General features: G+C 45.4%; 1 protein-coding gene across 1 annotated transcript in view; it reads right to left on the bottom strand.

Annotated features, from left to right (window-relative positions):
• Positions 1–13800, bottom strand: part of hap1 (huntingtin associated protein 1) — an 18891-nt gene extending 5091 nt beyond the window's left edge. Inside the window, 5 exon segments of the mRNA XM_083694220.1 lie at positions 179–276; positions 534–650; positions 1239–1315; positions 12658–12846; positions 13722–13800. Coding sequence (XP_083550346.1) covers positions 179–276; positions 534–650; positions 1239–1315; positions 12658–12846; positions 13722–13776 — 536 coding nt within the window. The 5' untranslated portion in view covers positions 13777–13800.
• Between the last annotated feature and the right edge of the window lie 10126 nt (positions 13801–23926).

Genomic DNA, 23926 nt, shown 5'->3' with positions numbered 1-23926 from the left:
GTGTGTGCGTGCGTGCGTGCGTGTTCATGCATGCGTGTGTGTGTGTGTGTGTGTGTGTGCGTGCGTGTTCATGCATGTGCGTGTGTGTGTGTGTGTGTGTGTGTGTGTGCATGCGTGTTCATGCATGTGTGTGTGTGTGTGTGTGTGTGTGTGTGTGTGTGTGTGTGTGTGTACTCACGGTGAGGTTGCGTCGGAGGCAGACTCTATCTCCTCTGTGCTGGCGTACAGGTGAAGGAGGTCGTCTCTCATAGAGAGCTCATGACGCAGCTGTGCAATCTGGAGAACAGGGACCCAGACCCAGGGTCAGAGTGTGTGTGTACGGTAGATCAGGAAATAATCATTCATACAGGCCTAACTCAGGGGAGGCTAGGGGAGGTAGAAATCGGAGGACGGGCTCCTTGTAATGCATGGAACGGAATGAGGAATGGTATCAAACATACCACTCTTTATTCCGTTCCACGCACTACAACGAGCCCGTCCTCCAAATTTCTAGCCTCCCCTGGTGAATATTGGCTTTAGTGATGGTTCCATACCTCCTCCTTGGCGATCTCCATCTGTTCGTCCATTAGCTCGTTCCGTGCCGTGAGGTCCCGGTTCTGCTTGAGCAGCGATTGGCCGATCCGGGCCGCCAACTCGAGGTCCCGCTCTTTCTGCAAGGGTGATGATTGGTTGAATATAGAATATCGCCCACTCTGAGCTAGTTACAGTTCTAGGTGAAGATTTTGTGGTTGAACAATATGGTGTTTTAGTTTGTTAGTGTTGTATTTATAAATGTTTTATATACAGTATAATACGTATGGTTGTAATTACAGTCCTATCTACTCTCATTCACATGTTAGGGTTAGGGTTAGGGTCTCATTCACATGTTAGGGTTAGGGTTAGGGTCTCATTCACATGTTAGGGTTAGGGTTAGGGTGTCATTCACATGTTAGGGTTAGGTGTAATGTATTTGAAAAAGAAAGAAATATATATATTTAAAGAAAATACTTTCTGATCCTAGTGCTCTTAATGGTTGATGTACCGTTTCCGATCTCTGGCTATACAAAAAATATTAACAGATACATCAGACTGACATTTCCTGGCTTATTAAGTGACATCCTACTATTGGGTCACAGTCTTGCCAGCAACACCAACGTTTACACCCAGGTCACCAGGGTCAGTTCAGTGGTTAGGGTTAGGCCAATCCCCCATAATCCTGTTCTTCCGCTGAGTGTGGTGTGGTGGCCTGTCCCTCTTACCTCTTCTAGTAAGTGGGTGACAGCCTCGATGTCGTGGTACGTCTTGGTGACCTGGCCCACTCGGTCCGAGCACAGCACTGTGGGGGGAGGGAGAGAGAGGGGGAGGGAGGGAGGGAGGGGGTGAGAGAGAGAAAGAGGGGAGAGAGAGAGAGAGAGAGAGAATGACCGGTTAATATCTCATATTATTTATATCGTTTATACGTAGCTACAAAGCTACAGTCTCGGGTGTGGTGGTAGGTCTTAGTGACCTGCCCCTCTTGCTCTGAGCACAGCACTGTGGGGGAAATGAGGGAGGGACAAAGAGAGGGGAAAGAGAGAGGAGGAGGTTAATAAACTGCTTTTTAATAGAGGGAGATAGACATACAGTAACGTCCCTCTTTGTTGACAGTGGGGACATGTATACCAGGGGAGGCAGGTGGAGGTAGGTGCGTTCTTGTTGCGACGTGACATTTTCAGTGGAGGTTCCACAGGTGAGGTGGCATCCACAACGGCTCCAGTTTGACTAGCCATCCTCAGGGACGTACAACTCCTTCCAAGGGCAGATAAGCAGCTAAATTCCCCTTATTGACCAGGCCATTATTTACAGAAAGAACAGCCTCGTTGACCCACCCGGATAATGAAAGCTTTAATAGGGTTGAAAGGTTAAGAGTTACTATCCCTCTCCTGTCTTTCTGGAAATGAGTTCCATGTCGGCCGCCTTAGATAACGTCTCTGAGGTACGTCTCTGAGGTAACGACCGGTCCCCAGACCACAACATCTCCCCATGTGGTCAGTGAGTCACTCCTGGCCTGGTCTGGCATTGAGCCTCTTACACTGATCCTCTTTATCTGGATAAGTCCCGCTAATGACCTCTCTAGCTAGCTAGATATCTCACCCTCTCTCTCTCTCCCTCCCTCCCTCCCTCCACCCTACCTCTCTCTCTCTCTCTTTGCACATTCGCTCAACTAAAAGGTTGAGTATTTATTTTTATGATCCACAAAACAGTGTTTCCAGCTGTAGTAGATCCCCAGTCTTAAGCCCCAACCTCGGAGTTATTTTTCTACAAATTGTTCCTGAGTGCCGACCCACCATTTGGGACACTGCAATATAGTATGTTTTCTAAGCCCGAACTTGAAACATGATTTTGTTCAAGGTTGCGTTTTATTACCATCAGACCAGCATACCTCGGCCACAGACACAGCCTCGGGCAGGTACCGTAGTAGAGACAGTAAACACAACATCAGGATGCCCCCATACATCCATGTCAGAACCATCATCATCATCCCAATCATGTTAGTCCATCTCACCTTGGTTTGTATTGTTTAGATTGCTTGTACGTTTACATTTTACATTTATGGCATTTAGCAGACGCCTTTATCCAAAGCGACTTACAACAAACACATTTGTTTAAGTGAGTGAATCATCTAACCATCAGTCATCATAAGACAAAGTAATCAATGCTCAGACCAGGGGCCATAGGCAGTCACAATGCTAGAAGAAGGAAAAATTACTTTTAACAGGAGAGAAACCTGTACAGGGGGGTAGTGGGGATGAAGAGGTCTTTAGCAGGGAAAGCGGCTTGTATTGTTGTTGTTGTATTAAAGCACTTTGAGACAACTGTCTTCGTAAAAAGTGCGATACAAATACATTTGATTGATTGATTGATTGATTTCAAAGTCAGCCTCGGGCACTAGGTGAATGAGATCTAGGTGTAGAAGATATTGTAATTACATTATCCAAGGTTATTGACATGCTGCTGTAGCTTATACTGTAGTAATTAGATTGAGGGGTTGTGATTGGCCAGAAAAGATGGTGACAGTGCAACAGTATCACGAGCCAATCATTTAATGGAATGAGATGGTGAACATAACCATAAATCCTGGTCTAATCTGGCGCTGTATACTGTACAGAGGCTCAGTTGTATATCCTCGGAAAACCCTAACAAAATAGAGAAAGGGTGCCCTTGGTTTGAGGTGATCTAATGTCTGCAATGCGGAAAGAGGGAGGTAAAAAGGGGGTGTAATCGCGGGAACATCTTGTTCTATCGCTTTGCGGCCAAGCCCTCTGCGGGTGGTTGAGTAAGTGCCACCGGCTCCCCGACATGCAGCACTGGCAGACGGAGGGCAGAAGGGCACTTAAGAGTGCCAACCCGACCCCTGCATCGTCACTTTGTCACAGACCTGCTGGAGCTGGTACACCAATGCACCAAAACAAAAGATTGCAGGCTGTGAGGTAGATACTTAATGAAAGGACTATCAAACACATTGGTATTCTGTCCTCCAACAAATGCTCTCCAAAATGTCATAAACAGGGTGATCTCATACTTGTTTTGATGACTACTGATACAAAGCAGCAAAAGTACAATTAAAATATTTCTAAAATAGGTTTAGTAATATAACTGAGTTTCGCCTAGACTTGATAAAACCCTGGCCGGCCTTGCCTGCACAATAAGATTTAATAAAGTCATGTTGGCAGAAGTGAAGAATCAACTCTCCTGTTTTCCAATAACAAGATCAGATAGCCGCTAGCCACCGGAGAAATGACCTCCTGTAAATATAACATGCTAAAACACAGTTGAACAGTTGAGCTTAAAGTCAGCCGTGGCTCAATGCGGTAGATGGGTTAGGGTCAGTCCATCTGGTACAACAATGCAAATAGCCTTGTCCATTGAATAACAGCTAATAGTAGTAGCTAATCCATTTAACTAAGCTAGCTAATTGACTATTAGTAGTTCCATTGAATAAAGGCTAACCGCTAATAGAGCCGTTGTCAAAATAGCTTTATTCACTGAACAAAGGCTAACTAGCTAATTGTTCTGCTTCCTGCAAATCCAATTGTACTATTGGTTACTGTGTGTGGTTACATGGCACACCTTATTAAGTAAGCATGCTTAGCCTCTGTCATTCAAGCACAGGCGAGGATCAGACAAGGCTGAAATGGAAAGAGCTGATCCTGATTCTATTGATGCCTATTGATCCTTATTGATCCAAAGCTGTGTCCGTCAGGGTACTGTACAAGACTTCCCCGGGTTCTCTCCGGGCTAAGAGGGGTTAGGGAACAGTGTGTTCAGATGAAAAGAGCCCCCTCAAGGCTATCCATAGGTCTTAAACAGTCAAAGTGTGTTTGTGTGTGCGTGTGTGTGTGTGTGTGTGTGTGTGTGTGTGTGTGTGTGTGTGTGTGTGTGTGTGCGTGTGTGTGTATTTGTGTTCCTCACAGACTGAGAAGATATGAGTTCACTGCTTCAATAACTAAAATCTCTGTAGCAAAAAAAAGGTAAAAACAAAACAAAACAATGGCTCTTTGAGTCATTCATCCTAGAATTAATCATACTTCTTCATAATCTATAACGTCATCATCAACGAGTTCCACCTTAGCCTGAACGTCGACAACAACCATTGAGATAAGGAACTCTTATCGTTATTATTTGTGGCACGTACGACAGCACCAGGTTAAAAGCAGGGGGAGGCTGGTGGGGGTAGAACACACACGTGTTTGATACCATTCCGCATTCCATTCCTTGCATTACAATGAGCCCGTCCTCCGATTTCTACCTCCAACCAGCCTCCCCTGGTTAAAAGGTTCAGTCTGTGAAGTGCAGTAACTGTAGCCTGTAGAGGACATACAGCAACATGACCCGATCCCTTTGCATGGCAGGGCAATGTTACACAGTACAGGTTACATTCATGCCATCACACCCCAAGGAACAGCCCTGTACAAACAGATGTACTGTATTTCTGCAATGAATCATCCAGTTATATTAACACAGTTGTGTAACAGACATCTGTAGAGAGAGAGAGAGAGCAGATTCTAGAATTCTAGATGTTCCAGAATGGACTGTCGGTTGGTGTTCTGGGTTCTGGGTTCTGGGTCGTGGGTGCCAGCCTGCGGACGGACTGACTGCCCATTCAGACAAAGACGCCGCGGAGTGACGGAGGAAGAAAAGCAAGGGAGAAAGAAAGAAAAGAAATCCAACTGAGATTAGCTGTTACTAAGGAGCTGGATCAAAGAGAGGAATCCGACTAAGCTGAGATCTAAAACCTTGAGAGTATTCTGGTTCATTTCATTACATTGCTATTTTTTTTTTTTTGCAAGGTTAAACATCACAAACTAGTGCCAATGCCTATGTGTCTTTCTAGAATATTCTTTGATAAAAAAATATTATTGCCATGTCATATGCTGTAGAAGGGTACTCACAACCCAGAATATTGCCAGATGCATTGAGAGTCAAATACCAGTCTGATGTACTGGGTGAGAATCCGGGGCATGATAATTAATACACCTCCCACATTCTAACCCCTCCCGACCAAGCACTGTATTATACAGGAGAACAAAATGGTTGGGGTCAATTCGTTTTGATTTAGTGAACTGGAAATAGAACATTACATTTATGTTAATCTGAATACAAAGGGAAATTATCCAATTCAATTAAACCGAATTGAGTTAAGATGATTTTATCACATAACCCTGCAAAACATCACCCTAAACCAGGACAAGTAGCCAAAACGGCAGTGTTTTTGACCTTCGTCTTGGTAAGTCAGTAGACTTTACCTAGCTAGTCTGTGACGCCTGTCCACTGCAGCCCAAAGTCAATGTCACTCAAAGGCACAGCGACACAATTCATCACTGCTCACTCTGCTGCTGCCGCTGAACACACACACACACACACACACACACACACACACACACACACACACACACACACACACACACACACACACACACACACACACACACACACACACACACACACACGGTAACCTTCACACACTGAGGGGAGAGATGCAAGCAGGGGACTGGATATTAAATAAGTATCATACATTTGCCATCCAGAGCTCTGAATCTGCAAGGGGAAATGTATGCTGTACAGCTATCGATTCAAACACAAAGACAGTCACACACACACACACACACACACACACACAGACACACAGACACACGCTGTCAATCAATAACCATGCTTGTGTGTGCTACGCATGACATAATTGCACGCATGCTACATGGAATCATTAATAAAACAGAGAGGCCGTAGACACTCGGTGACAGCAGCTGCTCCGTCATTCACTTGGTCTCAGCAGTACAAGCATTGCGCAGTACAGTCTGTATTACTGCAAACATTCTATAGTACGTCACAGCAAAACTGACTGTCTATGAAAACAGATTTATGATTGCAGAATCAGCCCCAAGCTGTGTTCCTGCAGGCACATTTCTCCCTCCTTCTCCCTCTCTCCTCTCTCTCTCTCTTCCACCTTTGCTCTCTCCTTTCTCGTCCATCCTCAATTCCCTCACGTCTCTTCATCCCTTTCCTCTCCTTCTCTCTCTCTTACCTCTCTACAAAACCCCTCCTCTTTTCTCTGGTCCTTCTACATGTTTCTTGTCCTCCCTCTCCTCCCTCGTTCCCTCACCTTGCATCAGCTCCCTGCACAGGACCTCTGTGTTCTTGTTGTTGTTGCTCGTCTTCCTCTCCTCCACCTCCTCCTCTTCGTCCTCCTGACTCCCGAAGCTCTGGTCCTCCTCTTCCTCGGACAACGAAGAGCTCCACACCTCCATGGCCACCGGAGAGAAGGTTTCTTCCATTTCTCCGTCCATTAAAATCCTTTTTTTTTTCCTTCTTTTTTTTTTATTCTATCTATCCGTTCTACTGTTCCGATCCAGTAGTAACCCTAACGCCCATTCCACAATGAGCTGGGATCTCTTTGTGTGTGTGTGTGTGTGGACAAAACAGTATCCACTGTGTGTGAGTGTATGTGTGTGTGTGAACCTACGCGAGTGTGTGTGAGTGTGTGAGAGAGGAGAGACTCAGCTCCTTGGTGTTAATATGTAATCCGTCAGCTTGGGAGGTCTGTGTGTCGCTGTCACACAAGCCTCTATCCACCTGGCCACACTGGTCTGTGGGAGACGAGAAGAGGAGGAGGAGGAGGAGGAGGAGGAGTAGGAGGAGCGGAGGGGTGGAGGAGGAAACCACACCCCAGAAGGAGCCATAAATGCTAAAATCAATGGTTAATCACGACCTCGAATGAAAACTCTTTTCAGCAGTGAGATGTTGTGCCATAGAAACAGAATTTAGATACTAATCTGGTTTAAAAGGAGCGTGCACTAAGTCCCTCCACCCCTGTGTGGCAGGGTGAGATGGTACGTTCCGTATGGCTGCTGTCTCCCTGCACACGTAATGCTGGTGCAGAATGCGCCACACCCCCTTATAGAGGGGAGATGCAAGGCTATACTGTAAATACAGAAAGGGATTGTAAGGTCTAGGGAGGGTTTGTGTGTGTGTGTGTGTGTGTGTGTGTGTGTGTGTGTGTGTGTGTGTGTGTGTGTGTGTGTGTGTGTGTGTGAAGGTGATATATAAATCAATGTCAGCCGTGGGTTTTCAGTAAGCGTTTTAGTGCATAAGCCGTTTAAACATACAGTGGTGTTTCTCCAAAGTCTGCAGGGCACTTTAAAATGCCCAATAACAATGCATAAACAAACAAATCCATAAGACATACTTTCATCACCATCATCATCATCGTCTTCATCACCACTCCTCCAACCAACCAGCGCCCTGTCTGTTGCTACCCTATCCTGGCACCAAAGTGTCTCAAAATCAATAATTCACTTTCCACTTCATCAATATTTCACCTTCAGACGGTTTTATTTCAGGTCAGCTACCGCACGCAAGGGTACGGGCGGCTCACCATCTCCCTCCATCCATCCCTCTCTCTTTTTACATCCCCCTATCCCATTACCTCCCCCGTGCTCTCTATTTTAAACCAACGTTGCATAACCCCCCCAACACACAATGCATTAGCCGTCTGCCAAACCAACCAAAAATACAGACACAATTAGATCTCGGTGCCCACTTTAACCAAACTAATCGATTTATTCCATTAAGAATCAGGTTGTGCCCACAAAAAGGGCACTTACGTGGACTCTCATGCCCAGGAACACAATGGAAATGTAATCATTAAAGGTTAAATATTAAATTAAAGGTTAAGGAGCAGCAGTTCGGTGACACCTCCCTTAACTTGACTTTGCATTGTCATAGACATAACATGACATGACATGTGACATAAGCAGTCATAACAACTGACATGAGGATATGACATTATTCAGTCATAACTAAGTCAGCCTCGCTATTGTTAGGGTGCGTATCTGCAGCATGCAACATCATCATATTATAAACTATTTATCCTGTATTAAAGGTAGACTCTGGGATATGACAAAACAAGCAGCCAGAGACTTAAAAAAAACGGAGATGCAACAGACTATAGAACGTGTTGCGAGTTGAAGGTGATTGGCGCTCTGTCATCTTATGTCGGGGGCCAGAGAAACCAGCGGACCCTCTCATTCGCTCTTGTTCACCACAATATCTTTGATGACAGTTGCTCTGTTTTCACGGGCGTCAAGTCTCCCTTTAATGTCAGCTGTTATGACTGCTTATAACACAAGTTATGTCATGCTCATGTCAAGTTTAAGGACAGAAGGTTCAAGTAGTAGAGCCAACGTTATCACACTGAAACCTGGACTAATGCGTTTCAGTCTCTGTAGATACACATGGATAAAACACAGCTATCGGGGAGAAAGAGTCAATATTGACACCAAAAAAGCACTTGCACTTATACAGTGTGTGATATTTGCCCTGCCTTTCACTGTAACTGTTCAATGTTTGACTAGAATCAGGAACACACACCCTTAAGAGGTCGATGGCCGCTTTATATTACATCCGCCTGCCTTTTCCCAGGAAAACAACACCATAACTGTTGATATCCAAAGACCTTCGATCCGACACACAGACTGATTCATGCTAAGGTGTGTCATATAGTCTAGTAGATTATGTATTGATCATGACTCCATATGGAGAGTGGGTCCAGGCCCGTTCGGCTCGTAGGCAACAACAAACCCCCGATAAGAGAGGATATATCTTAAGAGGAGGCTTCAGAGAGCCTGTAGCTGTGCCTGTCCGTTATACTCCAAAACAGTGATGTCTGAGGACCCCTGCTGACTTGTCACATTTCAAGCTTGACTCAGATTTTTTATATTTGTGATGCTTAGGTACTGTACTCTCCAGGTATCCCCTCTTATTTCATATGTGTGATGTTTAGGTACTGTACTCTCCAGGTATCCCCCCTTACTTCATATGTGTGATGCTTAGGTACTGTACTCTCCAGGTATCCCCCCTTACTTCATATGTGTGATGCTTAGGTACTGTACTCTCCAGGTATCCCCTCTTAAGGGGTCTGGAAACTAAAGGGCCTCTAGGGAAATGGCACAACAGAGGCTGTATGTAGGTTGGTTTACTGGACCATAGGGGTTAGACTTTAAGACTGTAAGATTGTAGGCTCTTCTTTCCCGGTGGGTCTGTGTGTTTGGGTGTTTGTCCTTCTCCCTGCCCTACTGAGCAGAAGGGTAAGCTGAAGAAGTGATACTGTGAGAGAAACGTATTCCCTTACAGGGAGACACAGAGGTTCAGATTCAATACGAGAGAGAGAGAGAGAGAGAGAGAGAGAGGGAGACAGAGAGAGAGAGAGAGAGAGAGAAGGAGAGAACATAGGCCCATCAACAGATGGATGAGACAGAGAGAACAGGAAGAGAATCAGTGCGGGAGATAATGAATGTGATGTTAAAAATGGGTGAAGTGTCCCTTTAAGATGGATGGGCAACAACATTGGCTTAGAGGTTGACAGTTGGGCAGTGTTACAGGTTAACACTGACTTAGCCCCTTTGGCCATATCTGAAGCAGGGCACAGACGATCCTGCATTATAGAGCGTTAAGTAAGGAAACCATGCCATCTTATGCCAACCAGCAGCAAAATGACGATATTCTACTGAAATCATTTACTAATTTCGACATGACTGAGATTAGAAATACCCAAAGAAAGACTCATATCAAAGAGCACACATCAGACATGTCTACACACGCAAAGCAAGTTTGAGTTGTTTTGAGCAAATTCACTTCAAATGGCCACACGGAGAACAACTTGGTTCCAAGACAGATGTTATCTCTGAGAACCTGCGTCAGGCCGTTGGAAGGGAAGTCCACCACAGTGACTCAGAGCTGGAGGTAGACCACAGGGGTTTTACCTCAGAGTTCTTTATCTACATCTACCTCCGCTTGGCAGAACGCTACGACGGCCTTTGGACTCATAACATTCAGAGAATAATGGCCCCTTTGATCATATCTGAAGCAGGGCACAGACCTGCATTATAGAGCGTTAAGTAAGTAAACCATGCCATCTTATGCCAACCTGGCAATCATACCCCCAACACATTGTACATTGGCTTGAGTCTGAGGTGAGAACGTTAAGTCCTCTGAAACATGACGATTTAACCGAAAGACCTCTGGAGCAAGGCAGACTTAAGACTTAGGTCTCTGGGAAAAAATGTGTTAGTGATACCATTCCCACAACAACACAGGCCTGGGCGGATATGATGATGTGTGTCACCGTGACATCAGAGTGATCAGCGGCCGTGGGAGTCAGGGCTACTGCTGCAAAGGCTGCTGGGAGGTCAGTGTTCCCAGTGTCAAGAAGGAATCTGATTAGAGGTAAGCAGCACAGGGTAGCAGAGAAGCGGCTAAGCAGCTTGGCGGCATTTGGCATCTGTGCCCCCCGGAGCATGTCGGGGAGGGGAGGGACGGGATTAGGCCCCTCCCCTTTAGAACACCACAGGGGGGTGGAGGCTTCTGGAAGCTCCTCCTACTAAGTCTGTCATACAGGAGTCCAGTACTGTAGCCACATAGGGATAGTCTATTACAGGGGTTCCCAAACCTTTATGTCTTGTGACCCCAAATTGAGATTATACATTAACCCATGACCCCACAACTTGATTGCAGGCTATGCCAACACGTAATAATGACACCAAAGTGTATTTTAATTGACTAAAAGATGCTCTAATTAGGCGACAGGTTTAATACATAGACAATGTTTGTCTTCATACAAAATTCAAATGTTTGTGTCTTATTTATGAAATCATAGAGGTAAGTTTGATTTTCTCGGGGGACCCTCATTTGAAATCAGGGAACAGTTTGGGAACTGCTGCTCTACTGTATCCTGTATCACTTTCTATGGCTAGCCTACTTGTGGATAAATAGAATAGGATAGAATAGAATAGGGAATAATACATAACACATCATTGATAATAATTACATTGGATCAAAATAATGATACTGATTATTATATTGTTATAATATAATATATTACATTGGGACAAGCACTTTTGTGCTTAGATGATGATATTCTACTGAAATCATTTTCTAATTTCGACATGACTGATATTAGAAACGCCCAAAGAAAGACTCATATCAAAGAGCACACATCAGACATGTCTACACACGCAAAGCAAGTTTGATTTGTTTTGAGCAAATTCACTTCAAATGGCCACACGGAACAACTTGGTTCCAAGACAGATGTTATCTCTGAGAACCTGCGTCAGGCCGTTGGAAGGGAAGTCCACCACAGTAACTCAGAGCTGGAGGTAAACCACAGGGGTTTTACCTCAGAGTTGTTTATCTACATCTACCTCCGCTTGGCAGAAGGCTACGACGGCCTTTGGACTCATAACATTCAGAGAATAAATAAATCTAAAATATCTAGCACAGTGATTGCCGTCTGAGAGAATGGCGCTTATTGTTATCGATGGTTTTACTTACGATGACTGTGATGTATGGTTGATTCACTTACTTTAGACAAATGTATTTATTGTTCGTCGCTTTGGATAAAAGCATCTGCTAAATGACTAAAATGACACAAATCCAGTCAGTCATATCTTCACTACAGATTAGGGTACAGATCTGTTTGAAAGACAAGTGTGTTGCTTCTCAGTCAGATCAGATCAGTTGTGTGTTTCAAGACAACTGTTCAGTGAAACCTGACTTTGATTAAACATATCAGGACACATTTCACCAGTGTAAAACTTTATTACTACAGAGCATTTACGCCATCAACAATCTCTTCTTCTGTGAAGACTACAGAAGCTGATGCATAAACTGTCCTGGACATTCAAAGACCTACCTTCCTCCTCCAATTGCATACCTGTTGCTAGATTCCCCCAAAAAAAGACTACATTTCCACAGCATATGGACGGGCCGATAGTAGCAATAGAGGATGAGATTATCCTTAAATGTAAGGCTCAGATTAAAGGATAGGTGTAATCTGTGTACGGTTCAACGGCCATACAGGTGTCCATTGACTGAAAACATACTTTTAGTAATCTCATCCCTATACAGAGAGAGAGAGAGAGAGAGACAGAGAGACAGACAGACAGACAGACAGACAGACAGACAGACAGACATAATATTCCCAAATATACTTGTTTTCCTGCCAATTGCTTCCCCTCAAAGCTCAATCAATGCGGTCATCTTTAGAAGCCGTGCTTACAGTATGTGGAACAAAACCCTGCAACACCCCATGCCCAGAGTTGGCAACCCGTTAATTATTGACACAACAAACAGAGTGGGACTCACAGAAGTACTTGAGCGTCTCCTCTATCTGGTCGTGCGTGAGTCCCAGGGCGGCCTCCGGGGGCAGCAGAGGGGTGTGCAGCCAGTCGTCATGGTCGTACCCAAACATACAGTCCGCCCGCAGGGTGTAGTTAGGCCTTCCCTCAGACAGCAGGCTCACGATCTCCACCTCTGGCAGGTCTGAACACAGGTCTAAGGGAGGGGGGGGGGGGGTATGTGTGTGTGTTTATGAGTGAGTGAGTGTGTGAGTGTGAGTGTGTGTGTGTGTGTGTGTGTGTGTGTGTGTGTGTGTGTGTGTGTGTGTGTGTGTGCGTGTGTGTGTGCGTGTGTGTGTGCGTGTGTGTGACAGGGGAGATATGGGAGAGAACAAAGAGGCAGAGTTCAATCACAGCGAATTCATGACTCTGATATCAGGCTATAGGTCTCTGCTGCCCTCTACTGGAGGTACAGGGACATCACAAGGAATACATAGAGGAGGCTCCCTGGCTTAAACAAACTCAATGCTTTTAAACACTTGAGGGGAAATGAACACATGCACATACTGTCAAGCCAATTTTTCAATACTACAGTTACCCTGAAATAGGGGGACTATGTATAAAAAGGGTTGTCATTTCTAAATGGTGAAAAAAGAAAACACTGAATTGAAGCTGAGAATCTCTAATTTAACCTCATAGTCATTGTTTGGTGCATGGAGGGTACTGTATATTTGAAATTCCAGGCCCTTGTTTTGTTTATTTTGTTGTTTTCTTACAATTGTTTCTCATTGTTTGTCGTTGTACGATTGTGTTAATGTGTGTATGTATATGTAAATTTCTGTTCTGCAAGCCCATGTGGGCTGGACATCCTAAAGATGCATGACACTATAATAATAATAACAATAATAATAAATCAAATCATCAATCATGCACACTTGAACTGTAACCTAACTAATAATAAAAAATTATTATTATTATTATATTTATAAAGTGCTTTTCATTATACAAGAATAATCTCAAAGTGCATAAACTATATATATATATATATATATATATATATATATATATATATATAAATAAACGGTGACCTACCAGTAAGTGTGGACACATCCTGACACTCCTTGCCTCCTCTCTCCCAGGGGTCCATGGTAGGGTCCACAAACAAGGGCAGGGACTCTGAGGAGAGGCCCCCCGATGCCTCCCCCTGCCCCCCATAGAAGGATGGGGCCGCGTAGGGGTCCGGGGAGGAGAGGATAGGCCAGGAGAAGGAGGGGAGAGGAGAGAGGGAGGGAGGGGAAGGAGGGTGGGACAGCTTGGCTGGGGAGGGGGGGTTCAGCGTGATGGTGTCTCAGGAGGGGGGAGGGTGGGGGGTCTGGTGCCCCCTGGTGGATCAGGAGGAGAACGCAAGCCGGCAGGACATCTGAGGCTCAGACTGGTCTGGAGAGAGAGAGAGAAAGAGAGAGAGAGAGAGAGAGAGAGAGAGAGAGAGGGGGGGGGAGGAGGAGGAGGGAGAGGGAGGGAATTGAGATAGAGAGAGGAGGGAAGAGAGAGAGAGAGAGAGTGGGAAAAAGTTGAGCTTGCATTCTAACTGATGAAAAAGCATCATCCTTATTCCAATCTGCCCCTGTTACAGAAGTGGTATATGAGATATAAAACAGCTGTGTGCTGAGATCAGAAAGAGACATAACCAACATCTGTTACATTCGAGGCAGTGGAGGCTGGTGGGGGTAGAAAGCAGAGGACAGGGCTGATGGTAAGGCATGGAATGGAATGAGGAATGGTATCAAACATGTGTTTGACACCAGTCCTCATTTCGTTCCATGCATTACAATGAGCCCGTCCTCCGATTTCTACCCCCACCAGCCTCCCCTGATTAGAAGCCATGTACTACAGGACTACATGCCTCTCAAAACATGGCCTCTCTCCCGTCTGTGTTTTCCTCCTCAGGAGCCTAGAGTTACCCCGGCCCAAGGCTACACACAGATCATCTTACAACACACCACTCAGGGCATTTAAACCACTGCAGTTACCAAACAAAGCCACAGGAGGGCAACACACGCTACAGGTCTATATTTGACCTACTGTAGAACATCTCAAGTTCATGCTAGCTAGTAGCTAACAGCCTGTGAATAGAGGAGTGAAGGCTAATTCATAGTGTTTATACAAACATACGCGCACACGCACACGCACACGCACGCACGCACGCACGCACACACACACTGTTGAAGCCAGCTGCCTGCATGACGCTACACACCCACTCAATAGACATATGAGAATGACACCCTCCCCTCTTCTCCCCCCTTCCTCCACCCTGTATAAATAAAGGTTTATTATTATTATTATTAGTAGTAGTAGTAGTAGTAGTATTTTTGTTGTTGTTGTTTTGATTATTATTATTATTATTGATGTTATAATTATTATGATTGTTGTTATTATTATTGTTGTTATTATTATATGTAAGAAACGAGTGTTTAATGCTAACAAGAGCACCCATCTCTCTCCCTCTCTCTGTTCATAAGCCTGTATCACATTCAACAATTCAACATGTCCAGCTAATGAATAATGGACTGTCAGGTATTTCATCCAGGGGAGGCTGGTGGAGGTAGAAATCGGAGGACGGGCTCATTGTCACGAGCAATATCAGTTACAGGACAGAACAATGGCCCCTCCGTGTCCTGCCTGCCATGTTGGGGAATAAGATATGGTTTCATCAGGAGACACAGGCAGGCTCTCTTCTTAGCATGAACACTTGTTTTCAGAAACACATGGAATACATTACAGTGGAGGAATAGTATCTCGATGACGTGAGGCTATAGACAAAATGGCTGTCGGAGGGGGGGTCGGGGGACGGGGTGAATATGTTATGTACGTACAGCTGTGCATGGGTCAGGACGCCATCATTGGGACAGGCGTTTTTACGACGGAGGTACATTATGAAGCTTTGTAAGGCCCCAGAGGACAACGGGTTAACAAAACACACACACACACACACACACACACACACACACACACACACACACTGTTGAGGCCAGCTGCCTCACTACATATAAGAATGACACTTCCCCTTCCCCCTTCCCCCCTCCTCCCCTCCCCCCCCCTCCCCTCCTTTAATCAACTGAGTGCACTGCTCTGGCCCATCTACATACCCATCCATCCTCTCCCCTCCACTTAAAGCTGTCAGGAGGAGCAGGTAGTCACATGCATACACTTGAGCTCCGTTTACCTACCCTCCCCCCCACCCCACCCCCACCCCCCCCATCAGATACACAGTAGCCTCATCTCCTCATCAGATACACAGTTGCCTCATCTCCCCCTGGCTTTGATACCAGGGGAGGCTGTTGGAGGTAGAAATCGGAGGCAAGCTCATCGTAATGCATGGAAGGGAATCAGGATTGGTATCAAACACATCATTCCGTTCCATGCATGACAATGACCCCGTCCTCCGATTTCTGCCTTCACCAGCCTCCCCTGGAGGTATGATCGAGTATCTAGGCAGGGATTGCTCTAGTAACTACTGTATCTACACACACACACACACACACACGCACAAGCACACACACTGACACCTCTCTGCATCTTTTTTTTGCCAACTTGGCAGCAGGGCACCATGGCTGTTTTAATGACCCAGCCAAGCGAGACCTTATACCCCATTTAGGGCTGCTACAAGTGGGCATGGGTATTAGCCATTTCACCCTCTCTCATTATCTCTTTGGCTGTCTCTGTGCCAGGCAGAATGCCAGTGGGAGTCTGTTAGGCAGGGCCCACTGTTGTAATACATAATATTACAGTCCTATGACTGTTATAATGGTATTCAAATGTAATCCTAAAGTGACAGAGAAGCAATCATTTAGAAATACGTTTTATGTAGTAGCGCATTCATATCAAATGAAAAGCAACAACTTTTTAATTATGTATGGCTTCTTGAATTAATTCCAAGTGCAAAGTACTTTGTAGTATCAAAGGACAAAAACATTCATTTTAATCCTTGCAATAGGGTAAAGAGGAAATGGTAAATCAATACGGTCTGCCTTCATCCAGCCTGAGCAGTGCTAACAGTGGTCACACATTTATCCTTTGAGTGAACAAAGCTAGACATTTGTTGGGCAAACATTTATGAACCATAACTTGAGTTAACTCCAAGGTGTCAAAGTGTAACTGTTTAACTGTAGCAGAAAATGGCATTCTGGCTTTGACCTTCGATGAGTGGGACTCTCGGACGCCAAGGACGGTTGAAAAGGCCTGTCTTTAGTGCTCAGTGCAAACAATGAGGGGTGTGTACGTGTGGAGAGTCACACAGGAGAGGGAGGGAGGGAGGGAGGGAGGGAGGGAGAGGGAGAGAGAGAGTAGGGGATAAGAGAGAGAGAGAGAGAGTAGGGGATAAGAGAGAGAGAGAGAGTAGGGGATATGAGAGAGGGAGAAAGAGAGAGAGCGTGAGAAAGCAAAGGAGGGTGGTAGAGAGAAAGGAGGGAGGGAGAGGAGGAAGAAAGAGGAGAGAGGGTAGTGGGCACGAGGAGGGAGGAGGGGGTGGAGGGTACTTGAGTGAAGGGTACTTAGTAAACGAAGAAACAAGGCCACGAATCGGTCGCACTCGATTCACTGAGTCAGCACCAGATTGAATAACAAAATCAGAATATGCAAACCACCGGGGAGGAGAGGAGAGGGAGGGGCTTGCGCCATGCAAATCTAGTCTAATTAGCCGGCAGGGGCTACTGTAGGACTTTGAACCCCACCGTAGCCCGGGCAACGGGAGGACTGTGACCAGCTTGGTCACGTGACACCTGTCAGCTGGGCCGTTATTAAGATGTAAAGCAGTTCCGTGTGATAATTCAACCGCTCCTGGTAGAAGCAGGCCCAAAGAGAGCAGGCCTAGGATCAGCCGGGGGAGGCAGAAATCGGAGGACGAAGCTCATTCTGTTATGCATGGAATATAAAACAAGAGTAGTATCAAACGCGTGTATTTGATACCATTCTGTGCATTACAATGAGCCCGTCCTCCGATTTCTACCTCCACCAGCCTTCACTGGGATCAGCCAATACCCTCCCCCAACCCTAACATTAACCATCAGGAGGAGGAGAAACTAAACTGACTCCAGTTCAGTACATAGGGGAAACGTAATACCTATCTTCCGCCGTAGACTAAAGACCCCATCTCTTCAGGCTGCACCTGGGCTCCTCCTCCTCAGGGCTCCCCACGTCCAAACACCCTAACGTACATTACCTGAACTTTTGATACAAATAAAAGGTTTCTTTGTTTCTCTAGCACTGTGACTGCCGATGGCACTTGTTCTTATCGAAGCTTTTACTTACGAAGACCGATGGATACAGTTGATTTATTCACTTTAGACAAATGTACTTGCTGTCAGTCGCTTTGGATAAAAGCCTTTGCTGAATGACTTAAATGCAAACAAAATTAAGCTAATACGCCACCAGTCCAACCAGAGAGTAACGTCATCAAACCTGACCAACAAAACCAAAACTGTATCGAAGAATTAAACAGCTTGCACCAGTAGGACGTTGGCGACTTTTTCCCTAACCCTAACCCTAACAACTAGGTCAAACAACAAGTTAGCGTTAGACTACACAGAGGAAGAAGTCCTGGGGCTATTCGCTTTGTTTGGGTTCGCTTTGGAAGCTTCCCCCGTCGGCTACAAAATACCTGCACCTGTGAGATCGCTTAGGGAAGCAGGTTCTAAATAGCCTATTGTGTTTCGGTCCCTTACAAAGCTGCTACACAACACAACGCAGCACAGCGATGAGGAGGAGTCAGAGCCTGGAGTCAGAGCCTTTTCTGTTCCAAGGTAGGGGTCAGGGTTAGGAGATAGAAATCAGAGTACGGGCTCATTGTAATGCATGGAACGGAATGAGGAATGGTATCAAACACGTGTTTACACATTCCAACGTGTTTGACACCATTCCTCATTCCGTTCCATGCATTACAACGAGCCCGTCCTCCGATTTCTACCTCCACCAGCCTCCCCTGATACAGGCAATTAAACAGGGTCTGAATGATAGGAACCATTTGATGGTTAAATGCCATGAGATGTGCCTTTGGCTATCTAAAGCCTGGGGCGCAGGCTGAAGATACAGTAGTGCCTCCTCAGACAGCTGTCCCCCCAGAAACACAGTGGGAGAATGTTGGTTCCTATTCGGTAAATGCGGGCATGATACCCACGATTAGTAGCCAGATGAAAACTTAACCCTGACCACTCTGTCACCACAATCATTGAACAAAAATGGTATTATGTCATCCTAAAGCTACAGTCCCACATTTCTCCTAACACTTAAAGCAGTCTGACAGAGGCTGATACAATTCTACATTTCCATGTTTACATTTTAGACATTTAGCAGACAAAGCGACTTCCAAAAAGTACAGTTGTCTAAAGTACAGTAAATGAAACAACTATACATCGCAGTCAATTCGGTCTATAAAGTGTCAACGCATCTTTGAAAAACCCCAAAGTACCAGTTCTGAAACACTCACCGAAGACTCCGAAGTTGAGTTAGATCCTCGTTTGACCCCGTCGTGTCTCCTGGTCTGGCAGAGATAAGAGCAGGCATATCAGTGGATTATCTGGGCACAGGGCTGCCTCTGCTAACAATACACCATGCCTACGAGACAACCTGCACGCTCGCAGTGGCTGTCTCCCTGCCACGGACACGGACACACACACACACACGGACAGACATACACACACACACACACACAGGGGGGGACACACACGGAGACACACACACACACACAGACACACACACATACACACGCACACACACACGGAGACACACACACACAGACACACACACACACACACACACACACACACACACACACAGTATACAACTCAAGGTTTGTTTGTATTACCAGTCAGTCACAAGACGCTAACGACTCAATTATATTGCAATTCACAGTCAGATGACAATATGTTCCTGGTGCCAGTAAAAAAACAAACTCCAACTGACGCAATGTTACACTTCCCATGTTCCCACTCAAAGATAATACTCGTTTCCAGGACATTTCTAATGAACACTGTATCACAGATAAACTCTAATCTCAATACAACCGAACAACTCCCAATTGATACAGCACAACGTTGCAGCACTTCTCAGAGGACGGAAGGATGACATCTATTTCAGTGTTTCTGTATTCCCTTTCATGCTATTTCAGAGATATCCCCCATAACCTCTCCTCTCCTCCACCTCAGAGCCTTAGCCAGCTAATATTCAGCCCAGTCAGCAGTTGACGTAACTGCAAGTGGCTTCCTCTGTTATCGTTAAACAGATCAAAAGATCAAAAGCTGACAAAGTCATCTGACGGACGGACTGACAGGCAGACCACGCACACATACACAGCCACACCCACACCCACAGCCACACCCACAGCCACACCCACACCCACACCCACACCCACACGCCCCTGTCTCCTGACATAGGAGAGATGCTACAGACAGAAAGCACTAGTCAGTTAAACATTAACCTGACAACCAGACTTCCCATAAGGCCTCGGCCTGTCTTATCAGCCAATCAGCCGCCCCACTGATTAAGACACTCACAAGGCTCTGTACTACAATGGACTGGGATAAGAGAGTCTTCTATGTTGATTATGTTACTTCCTGTAAAATAGAACTTTTTCTTTTACTAGATAAAGTAGTCTTGATTGGGGATGTTTGTTCTGTTCATTCTATATCTATGGTGATCAAATGAAGAGGAGATAGAAGGTGAGAGCACGAAGCATTTGTGGACCGTTTGCTATTTTGTGTATATTATATGTTTCATTTGATGTACCATATCATACGTGCGTACAGTACGATATTCCATCGTTATGCTTTAGTCCAATCTGGGCGTGAAGAAACGCACGCCGTTTTGATAGGATGGGTTTCTGCTCTTGTAGGATATGGGTTCTCTTTGACGTCCGGTGTTTGGTCTCTGTTTAAAACAAGCCTGTGGGGTGGTGGGACAGTACAGTAGGAGCATAGAGGACAAACAAAGAGACGACGGTCCGTCCAAAGAGATCTGACCACAGACCATATTGACCTGATAGCATGAGTGGGGGCGGGGTCCTGCCTGGCTCTTTTTTTTTTTTTTTTTTGTCAGGCACCAACCAAGACACAAAGGAAACACAGAGCCTATTGTGACAAAGGACAGGATATTAGGGAGGGAGGGGGATGGTTCTCCACAAAGCAAATATGTAACATGAAGTAGGATGAGAGACATGGGGTTGTATGAGAAAGTGAGGGGGGGGGGAGAGACAGAGAGAGAGACAGAGAGAGGTTCAAGAATGTACTCTTTAGATAACCCCTTTCCACGATTTAGAGACCTTTATTAATACAAGCCAATGAACACGTGTCTGACAGAGAGGGAGGGAGAGAGAGAGAGAGAGAAGAAAGAGAGAGAGAGAGGGAGGGAGAGAGCGAGGCACACACACACACAGCGACAGAAAGAGAGAGTGTGGTATTTAGGTATTTAAGGCCACTTTCTATTCTCACTGAGTCAGTTTCCAGAATTAGCTGCTCCAGTTGTCGCGGTAAGAGAGGTGGGCTGTAAAAAGAACCAGGGGGGCTGTCAAATAAATGTCCTCCTGACATTCTGCTGTTGTTTCTCAGGCCCTCTCCCTCTATTTTAACACACTCACACACACACTCACACACACACACTCACACACTCACTCACACACACACTCTCTCACACACACACACACACTCTCGCTGACTCTCTCTCTTTTAAATCCAGGCATTACAATGAGCCCGTCCACCGATTTCTACCTACACCAGCCTCCCCTGGCTGAAACTAAACCCTACAGACTGCAGCTCTCCAGGACCGGGAGAAGAGGTACTGACAACTGCTGTAGGACTCATCTCGGAGAGGAAAGCTACAGTGAGAGTAATTGACAGATGGTAGCGTTAGCTGTCCCGATACTGAGATCAATATTTCCGTCAAGAGCTGATGCTCATCAATACCATGACCTTCACAGTCAGTGTACACAGGGAGACACGGAGAAGACAAGACAGGGCCATTCCAGCCCTGGTAGTACTGTACAACATTCGGCCTCAGAGAAGGTGACCGAGAAGAGAGGTTTCGATGAGGGCACTAAAGCCGTGTGAAGTCAAGCTATCACTAATATATACGCCATATAAGGGCAGGGATTCCTACCAGGTGGAGACAGACATCGGAGGATGGTATCAACACACACATTTCTTATCTCTTGAGATGACACAGTCCTTAGTTTAAGGCCAACAAACGTTTTTACCATTTGTTAATGGTAGTGGGGAGGTATGCCCCTCTCTGTCCAATCAGGTTTGTTTCTTGTCACAAAAACATACGCAAACCTATTAGCATCTCTTTAAGTAGTGACAACAGGAGACATGCAGTAGAGTAAAGTACACAAGAATGAAACTGATGGAAAACATTTGTGTAAGCAACAATATTACAAATTGAAAGCACACTGTCAGCTCACAAGACCGTTGTCATAAGTCAATAATCAACCAAAGCACGTATAGTACTCTGGGCCAAGAGTTGTGTGCATTGTTAATCAGTCATACACACACCAGTTATAGTGTAAATCATCTTCATACCTTTGCCCTCTAAAACGTATATTTATAGATTTTTCCAATACCAAAGGGAACAGAAAGTACTGTATTCACTGCAAGGGAAGCTGGTGGAGGCAGAAATCGGAGAACAGGCTCATTGTAATGCACGGAATGATCACACGTGTTTGATACCATTCCTTATTCCATTCCATTCATTACAATGAGCCCGTCCTCCGATTTCTACCTCCACCAGCCTCCACGGACGTGGCCTAACTACTGTATACCACACTGGTTGTTGGACATGTCTTTTCCACAGCTGCAAAACCAACTGTGAGTGGGACAATCACGTTTTCTGAATCTGAGTGGAATACAGACATCTGAAACTCCACAACATTTTCGTCACCCTGTCTCTCTCTTTTTGATCTTGCAACTGTACCACAACGTTGACAGAAATGTCTGATTTCGGATAATCGCACAATCCGCCATAATAACGATATCAAGATCATCTGTGTCCGTTAGCGTCCGTTAGCTCCGGGTACACAGATAAGATGTACAGTCAGTCATTTAGCAGTGTTTATAAACTCCACCCTGTAAGTACACTGTGGCTCAACAGAACCCAATCCACTGAAAGGTAGATTCTGGGATATGACGTACATGTCGAAACGAGTGGGGTGACGCGTCACTTTAAAAAAACAGAGATGCAACATACTACAGAGTTTACACTGTGGAGTTGAAGGTGATTGGCGCATACGCGCTGCCATCTTATGTCGGAGGGCAGTGAAACCAGTGGGCGCTCTTGTTCGCTCTCGTTCACTACAATATCTTTGATGAAAGTTGCTCTGTTTTCACAGGTGTGACATCATAATGCCAGAGTCTCCCTTGAAATGTTACTGGGGACGACGATGATGATTCAATTCAATACAACACAACTTTATTATGATTTTTTTTTGTGTTGTCTGACTGGTTGCGATGGTGATTATCAATGCAGACGAGAACCTTGTCCTATGGTATCTCCTAGGCTAACGAGGACTGGAGTGACTGATGAACAGACAGACCGACAGACATAGACAGACAGGCAGACAGACAGAGTGACAGATAGATAGACAGACAGACACAGACCGACGGACAGACACAGACCAACAGACCAACAGACAGACAGACCGACAAAGGCCTTGTTTGTATACCGCCTCCCTCCCTCCCTCCCTCCCTCCCTTCCTTGAAGTATTCACTGATCAGTTTGACCAACCAGGTGCTGTACTCACTGATCTCACATGACTGGATTGGTTGAGCAAACAGGGCCAGGGACAGCCTAAAGCTGTGCTGCACTTAGTGTTTGGCAAACTGTGGTACATGTGAGAGTACCTAGTCGAACTCACTCACAAAGCCTCCTATTCTTGAAAGCAGTCAGTACAGTATTCTCTGTACACACTGTAAGACAAGGCCGGGACTGAGACCAAAACAACGTCAGGAAGTCCATATATTCACTAGAATTGGTTCTTCTACGCTGGACACCTTAACAAGTCCCAACAACTAAACACACAACAACAATACAGACCACTCCTTATAAGAGCATAGTGCACACTCATTATAAGTGCCCTTCAGATAACTATAAAACTCTACTTAATTGTAATGCAGTTCACCAAAGCTAACTCAAATACTTTGGGCTGTGGCCTAATGGTCATCTCGTACAGTATGTCTGCGAGCTTCGGTTTAGTGCACACATTCACAGTGGTCCTCAGGGGCAGTTCCATGAAAAGGACCAACATGTGAAATTCA

This window comes from Argentina silus, assembly GCF_951799395.1.
Source record: "Argentina silus genome assembly, chromosome: 22".
In the NCBI taxonomy this organism is placed as follows: Eukaryota; Metazoa; Chordata; class Actinopteri; order Argentiniformes; family Argentinidae; genus Argentina; species Argentina silus.
This window is presented reverse-complemented; position numbering and strand designations above follow the sequence as displayed.